The sequence below is a fragment of the Pongo pygmaeus genome, chromosome 7 (genome assembly GCF_028885625.2).
Source record: "Pongo pygmaeus isolate AG05252 chromosome 7, NHGRI_mPonPyg2-v2.0_pri, whole genome shotgun sequence".
In the NCBI taxonomy this organism is placed as follows: domain Eukaryota; kingdom Metazoa; phylum Chordata; class Mammalia; order Primates; family Hominidae; genus Pongo; species Pongo pygmaeus.
The window spans coordinates 156,034,559-156,041,866 of NC_072380.2; the positions used below are offsets into that span (position 1 = coordinate 156,034,559).

At 55.1% G+C, this 7,308-nt stretch overlaps 1 protein-coding gene and 1 long non-coding RNA gene across 2 annotated transcripts; one reads left to right on the forward strand and one right to left on the reverse strand.

The window, feature by feature from the left end:
* Positions 1–206: 206 nt before the first annotated feature.
* On the reverse strand, positions 207–2,625 carry LOC129042144 (lymphocyte antigen 6S-like). The gene is made up of 4 exons (XM_063668488.1): positions 2,601–2,625; positions 2,347–2,418; positions 1,742–1,858; positions 207–421 (listed from the first exon to the last, which is right to left on the reverse strand). The coding sequence occupies exons 1-4, from the start codon at positions 2,623–2,625 to the stop codon at positions 207–209; spliced, it is 429 nt and encodes a 142-aa protein (XP_063524558.1).
* A 451-nt stretch (positions 2,626–3,076) lies between these two features.
* On the forward strand, positions 3,077–7,029 carry LOC129042623 (uncharacterized). Its single transcript, XR_008504163.2, has 4 exons — positions 3,077–3,635; positions 4,775–4,912; positions 6,317–6,406; positions 6,839–7,029. It is a non-coding gene; the product is annotated as an uncharacterized LOC129042623 (long non-coding RNA).
* The last annotated feature ends 279 nt before the right edge of the window (positions 7,030–7,308 follow it).

Here is a 7,308-nt window from a genome sequence, read left to right on the forward strand (position 1 = left end):
AGCATGGGCTGGAGGGCCTGGGCCCGGAGGACAATGAGTTTAAGCAGGGATATGTCCCCTGACAAGGAAGTCCCCACCTCTGCCCTGGCCACATCCTTTGATCTCATGGCTGAAAAGCCACACCAGAATTCCCGCAATTCAGTGAAGCAGCTGGTGACGCACAGGGACAGAGGGGAGGGCTGCGGGGGAGGGGGCGGGAAAGGCCCTCACAGCAGGGCCCAGAGGAAGACTGACCCCAGGCTGAGCAGGAGCTGCACGCACAGGGCCCAGGGGCTGCCGGCTGCCAGGACCGCCGCATTGCAGAGGTCTCCCTTGCAGCAGATCTGCGAGTCCACGATGGCACTTGTAAGTTTCAGCAGGGGGAATCCGAAGTCCTTCTGGCAGGAAGAGAGGCAGAGCTTGTTCTCCCCTCTCACTTTACCCGCGAGAGAGCGGGGTGGGGGATGAGCAGGGCCCTGCCCCGGGGCCTCAAGGGCTTTCTGCGGGGAGGCTCCGTACCCCAACATCTGCTGGCTGGGAGCCTGAACATCAAAGCCATGAGGACCAAGGCCATTGGAGCCCTTTCACTTAGGGGACGCTGAGGCCACCCAGGGAACCAGGGTTGTGGCAGAAAGGGCAGCAGGGTTTGAGTTCTTTCCCCAGGCAGCCCTCACCCTTGCCCCGGCATTGGGCCCCCCAAACTGGGAGCTGGGTGCTGCTTTTGGGAAACAGCTGTGGGCTCCAGGCTGGCTTTTTTTTTTTTTTTTTGTAATCTTGATGAGATGGAGTTTTGCTCTTGTGGTGCAGGCTGGAGTGCAATGGGGCGATCTCTGCTCACCACAACCTCCACCTCCTGGGTTCAAGCGATTCTCCTGCCTCAGCCTCCCCAATAGCTGGGATTACAGGCATGCACCACCATGCCTGGCTAATTTTGTATTTTTAGTAGAGACAGGGTTTCTCCATGTTGGTCAGGCTGGTCTCCAACTCCCGACCTCAGGTGATCCCCCCGTCTTGGCCTCCCAAAGTGCTGGGACCACAGCTGTGAGCCACCACGCCCAGCCAGGGCAGGCCTTTTCCTGCCTCACCTCACTGAAGGGTGTGGCCTGGGGACAGATGCAGCTCCGAGAGCTAAGGGTGCTGAGGGTGCTGTGGGCCTGGGCAGGTGGCAGCCCCTTCTCAGTCCTCCCATGGCCTGGCTGATATCCCACCATTCCGGAGTCATTCCTTTAGCTTGAAGCTAACTGTCTCCAAGTTCTTCCGGGCAGGTAACTCACTGAATGCTCACAGCCTGCCCCTCTCCTGCATGGAGCTGGTGAGACCCATGGTATTAAGTGGGGACAAGGGGCAGAGGCCACGGGGGTCCCCAGAGTAGCTACAGCAGCCGGCGATGGGAGGCTACTGGGAAGTTGGTGTGGGCCCTGCTGCTGGGCACTGGGAGGGGCTGGGATGGTTTCCACAGTGATGAGGATCCTGTGAGCGCCCCCTGCTCTAGAATCCGGAGCATCCCCTGTCCCTGCAGACCCACAACCCTTAGGCTGAGTTTGGTGGCCCAGGCTCCTCAGCCCTACCACTCTTCCACCCTTCCCTGCACAGGCCCTGCCCCCTATGCCCACCCCACCCCCACTCCCTACCTCAGAGGCCACAGACCAGCCCCCAAAGTGCTGAGGGCTTATAGGGGGACCTTGGTCCATCATGCAGCTATCTAAGAAGTGCCCCTCCCTCCCCAGAGCCTGCCCTCTGCCCTGGCACCCCAGGGACTCACTGCCAAAGATGCTCACTTTCTGGGAGACACAGACCCCATCTGGGAAGGGGCATGAGACCATGCTGCAGGAGGCCTCTTCTGAGACCGCCAAGCATCCGTAGCAGTGCAGACCCTCAGCTGGGAGAAAGGGCAAGGTGGGTGACCACAGCACATGCCAGGACATACACCAATGCCCTGGTGAGCGTCCCATGCCCACAAGGGCACCCACTCTCACCACCACCCTTGTCCCACACCTGCCACCTGGACCCGTGGCCTGTGCAATAGCCCCACACACCTGCCTGCAACTGGCAGCCTGCAACCAGCGGCCTGCAACCCTCCAACACGACCTCCTTGTCCAGAGGCAACAGCAGCGGCTACCCAGTGCCAAAGGCATACACATGCCCAGGACCCAGTGAGTCCTTGGAAGTGAGCACAGCCGGCACGCGCGGTAACAAGCGCAGAGCAGGCACCAAACACACCAGTCACCTCCACTACCAGAACACCGAAGCCCGCCACCCCCAGCAGGCACGCCTTCCGAGCACACCCACCCGCAACTAGTTCCAGTGCACGCGGGGCAGCAGGAGCGCGCTGGAACGAAGTCCCCTAAAGGCCCCTCTGCTTCTCACCTCTCTCCACGCTCAGCAGGGCCACCAGCAGGACCAGGGACAAGGTCTTCATGGCCCATGGCGTGGAGATTGCTCATTCCAGGGTGCTGGTGCACACACAAACTTCTGCGAATCGGAGCAGCCCTCGGCCACCTCACCCTCCTGGGGTTCCAATGAGTCCTGCACTGCAGCAAAGCCAGAACATCCGGCTCTCCATCTCCCACCCTGTCCTCAGCAGGTCACCCAAAGGAGAACTGTCTGCCTCACACCCACACCCCAGTCCCCATTCCTCCCTCCCATCCTTGCCTGCAATTCTCCCCCAGAGCCCCAAGGCTGTACCGCACCGCCTCTCCTTAGCGCCCCCACCCAGGACCCTCCCAGGCCTGGTCCACCCTCCTCACCTTCCTTCCTCTGGCTGATTCTCAGCCACTTGCCCTGCAGGCTTGCCAGAGAAAAGAAGGTGGGGCAGGGAGAGGCCCTGCCCTTAGCATCTCCTCCCGTCAGGCTCTTCCTGATTGGCCCAGAACAAGGATGGGTGCCTGAATTTCCATTTCACAGGAACTTGCTACTGGAGCAATAGGTGACTCCAGGCCAATTTACTCTTTTTTTTTTTTCTTTTGAGCTGGAGTCTCACTCTGTCACCCAAGCTGGAGTACAGCGGCACAGTCTTGGCTCACTGCAACCTCTGCTTCCCAAGTTCAAGCAATTCTCCTGCCTCAGCCTCCTGAGTAGCTGGGACTACAGGTGCCCACCACCAGGCCCAGCTAATTTTTGTATATTAGTAGAGATGGGGTTTCACCATGTTGGCCAGGCTGGTCTCGAACTCCTGACCTCAAGTGATCCGCTCACCATGGCCTCCCAAAGTGCTAGGATTACATGTGTGAGCCACCATGCCCAGCCCAATTTACTCTTTATACTAGAATTGGCAGTAGATGGGGCTGGTGGCTCACATCTGTAATCTCATCACTTTGGGAGGCCAAGGCAGGAAGATAGCTTGAGGCCAGGAGTGAAACCACTTTTGCAAGATTATAACAATGAGAGGAGGCCAGGTGTGGTGGCTCATGCCTGTAATCCCAGCACTTTGGGAGGCCGAGCTGGGCAGATCACAAGGTCAGGAGATCGAGACCATCCTGGCTAACATAGTGAGACTCTGTCTTTGCTAAAACTACAAACAAATTAGCCGGGCATGGTGGCGGGTGCCTGTAGTCCCAGCTACTTGGGAGGCTAAGGCAGGAGAATGGCGTGAACCCGGGAGGCGGAGCTTGCAGTGAGATGAGATTGCGCCACTACACTCCAGCTTGGGTGACAGAGTGAGGCTCCAGCTCAAAAAAAAAAAAAAAAAAAAAAAGTGAGAGGAATCTAACATAACTGACTCCATCTTGCTTCTAATCTCAAAAGCTAACCTGCCTTTGCTCAGGTGGCATAGGCCAAGCTAACTATGGGAGGAATTTAGTTCATCGTTTAGAGTAACGATGGGCAAGGCATGGTGGCTCACACCTCTAATACCTTTGGGAGACCGAGGCAGGTGGAATCACCTGAGGTCAGGAGTTCGAGACCAGCCTGGCCAACATGATGAAACCCTGTCTCTGCTAAAAAAATAAAAATGAAAATTAGCTGGCGTGGTGGCGGGCACCTGTAATCCCAGCTACTCAGGACGCTGAGGCAGGAGAATCACTTGAACCCGAGATGCGGAGGTTGCAGTGAGCCGTTATTGTGCCATTGTACCCCAGCCTGGGTGACAAGAGCGAAACTCCATCTCAAAACAAAAATAAATGAATACAAATAAAAAATAAAGTAAGGATGACAATAGTCTTTTCCCAAAACTACTCCACTCCTTGAGACCAAAGCCACCTTTGTAAAACTAATGAAAGACCACAAGGTTAGCATTATGGAAAGGGGCTTGATTTTTTTTTTTTTTTTTTTTTTTTTGAGATGGAGTCTTGCTTTGTTACCCAGGCTGGAGTGCAATGGTGCCATCTCAGCTCACTGCAACCTCTGCCTCCAGGGTTCAAGTGATTCTCCTGCCTCAGCCTCTGGAGTAGCTGGGATTACAGGCGCCTGCCACCGTGCCCGGCTTTTTTTTTTTTTGTATATTTAGTAGAGACGGGGTTTCACCATGTTGGCCAGTCTCAAACTCCTGAGCTCAGGTGATCTGCCTGCCTCGGCCTCCCAAAGTGCTGGGATTACAGGCGTGAGAGGCACAGCGCCTGACCCAGGGGCTTGACTTCTGCTCATGAGCCAGGAGAGGTAGTCAAGGAAGTGACCATATCCTTGGGACGCAGCCACCGTGGCCACTGTACAGTCAACACAGTAAGCCTTTGCATTTGCGCCGTGGTCCAGCTCATCCAGGCAATGCTAGCTCAAGGAGAGAAATCACCCCTCCCCAACTAGAGAGCAGGCATATTTGATTTTCCCTGTCCTCAGACTGACCCTTTGCTCATTATAATAGAAAACACACCCCTGGTGGAGATTTAAGACGCTAATGACACATGCGACGTATGAGCAAGCAGGTGCAGCTACTGCGTGTGTGTACCCAGAGGACCCCCCCCCCCAACATGCTTCCTAGCAACGCCTCTGCCCACCCGCTGTGAGTAATCATGGAAGACTCCCATGGAGGAGCCTCCCTGGTGCCGGTCTCTGCTGTCTCGCCCTTACGAGCAGCCGGCCCTGAATCCTCTCTCTCAGGAGGTCCTATCTCTTCTGCATCGAACTTTCAAAATATTCTTTCTCCTTTGCAATACATTGCTCTGTGCTGCATCTCCTTGGCTGTGTGTCTCTTGTTTAAATTCTTTTAAACTAAGAAGACAAGAATGGAGGCCTCACAGCAGCCGCCAATGTTTCTGGTGCCGTGACTCGGATGGAGGTTTGTCTGCATCATTGACTCCAGTTTCCCTTCCCCGCAGCGGGTACCGTGGCAGTGCCAGGCTGCGTGGTTGGCTGTCGCTGGTTTTCCCAGGGCTGTTTCAGTCAAGCTCCGGGGAAGGTTTCTAAGTTGCCTGGACCGTTTCTGTGGATATATGTGCTGCTCTCCTCTGGCTGCTGCCTCTGCACCAGTCATCATTATCCAACCACACCGGTTGCTCTCAACATTCAGTATTCGGGCTGTTTGGCTGCTTCGTTTCACAAAACCTTTCTGGCCTCGTTTCAGACGCAGCTCGTTTGCTGTCCCTCTGGTAGCACTTGGCCGCCACCTTGTGGCCATTGTGATTTATTGTCTGATCGAGTTTTCTGTTTTACAAAATTTTCTTGTTTTTTTTCTTTTTTTTTTTTGTTTGAGATGGAGTCTCTTTTGCCCAGGCTGGAGTGCCATGACACCATTTCAGCTCACTGCAACCTCCGCCTCCTGGTTCAAGCGATTCTCCCGCCTCAGCCTCCCGGGTTGCTGGGACTACAGGGGTCTGCCACCACGCCCGACTAATTTTTTGTACTTTTAGTAGAGATGGGGATTTCCCCATGTTGGCCAGGCTGGTCTCGAACTGCTGACCTCAGTGATCCATCCACCTTGGCCTCCCAAAGTGTTGGGATTACAGGCGTGAGCCACCGTGCCTGGCCAAAATCTGTTTTGAGGGACACATTAAGAGTGCCCTGTCCCTCCAGACCTCATGCACTTTCCAGCTCCTTCAGATGGTCCTTCAACTGGTGTTCTTTGCTGAACAAAAGATGCTCAGTCATGTAGCTGCCAGGCCGTGGGGACTGCATCGGGCATTCCAGGCACTGTAATCGGGCATCACCAATGGCCAACCAGTGAGGCAGGGAAAGGCTTGCTGGCGAGACGTTGGGCCCCCCAGCCAGCAGGGGGGGCCACCTCAGTCGGGCCTGGAGACTTCCAGCACCCGTGAGACCCAGGACGGTGCATGCCAAATGCCCGTGACCTCCTAGCTCCCTGGTTTCATGGGGGTTCAAGGGGATGTCCCAGACCCTGTCATGATCCAGCTTGGCTCGGGGACACCTGTGACCTCCTGGACTTTGGTGTCTGTTTTTGTCATTGCAGGATTCTCTCGGCACCTTGGGAACCACCTCCTCTACTCTCACTGAACACCCCTGGGATGTATCTTTAAAAATTGGAACACCTTTTGGCTAGGTGAGCTAAAAAGGAAAAGACATCTTTTGTTACACTGTTTGGCCTGGGTACAAGTTAGCTGACAATGAAAAGTGGCCAGAGAGTGAAACTGTGAGCTTATCGCCATCCTGCAGCTCCGTCTTTCCGTAGGAATCAGGGACAATGGTCAGAAGTACCCATGAGTAGGCATTTATGGCCTTACAACAGAACCTGGCTTTATGCAGCACCTGCAGGCTAAAATCCAGTAAGCCAGAAAGCCCCCCAGACCCATGCGAAGACCCTCTTTTATTAAAGGGAAGGGACTCCAGGCCCCATGGCCCAACTCCAAGTCCAGATAGGGGTTCTCAGGCCTCCACACCTCCTTCCGACTCCCCAGCATCCCCCGCACTATCAGAGTCTCCTGTGGAATCTAATCCCGTTTCACCCCCTCCTTATGCTCCTCCTCCTTTGCAGGTACAATAGGGACTCGCCCAGCTGGAGCTGCTCGCACTGGGACTTCACACCACCCAGGGCCAGAGAAACTGCTCCCCTTATGGGAGATCCCAAATGGAGAGGGGACCATTATGGCACATGTCCCATAAATGATCTAATTTATAGACTCACATCAATAAATGATCTAATCCAATGGAAGCAAAAATCAAAAACTCACCTTCTGTAGCAGAGAAATGGAGAGTAGCCCTAGGAGTCCTCCCGAAACTGGGAGAAACACCCGGTCTGGTTGTGGGAGAAACACCTCGTCCAGTTGTGGGAGAAACGCCTCGTCCAGTTGTGGGAGAAACGTCTCGTCTGGTTGGCTCCTTTCCAAAGCAGCTGGACTCTGCGCCCTGCAGGTGGCCTGGCTGCCTTAGGGCAGTCACAGCCATCGCCATTCTAGTAGAAGAAGCCCAAAACCTGACTTTTTTTTTGAGACGGAGTCTTGCTGT

Bases quoted from the DNA above. Each gene is read 5' to 3' on its own strand.
- LOC129042144 (XM_063668488.1), bottom strand. From the start codon at position 2,625: ATGGGAGGGAGGAATGGGGACTGGG. The intron at 1,859-2,346 runs GTGAGAAGCAGA...CCTTTCTCCCAG, and splicing joins CCTGCTGAGCGTGGAGAGAG to CTGAGGGTCTGCACTGCTAC. The intron at 422-1,741 runs GTGAGTCCCTGG...GCTCTCTCGCGG, and splicing joins GAAAGTGAGCATCTTTGGCA to GTAAAGTGAGAGGGGAGAAC.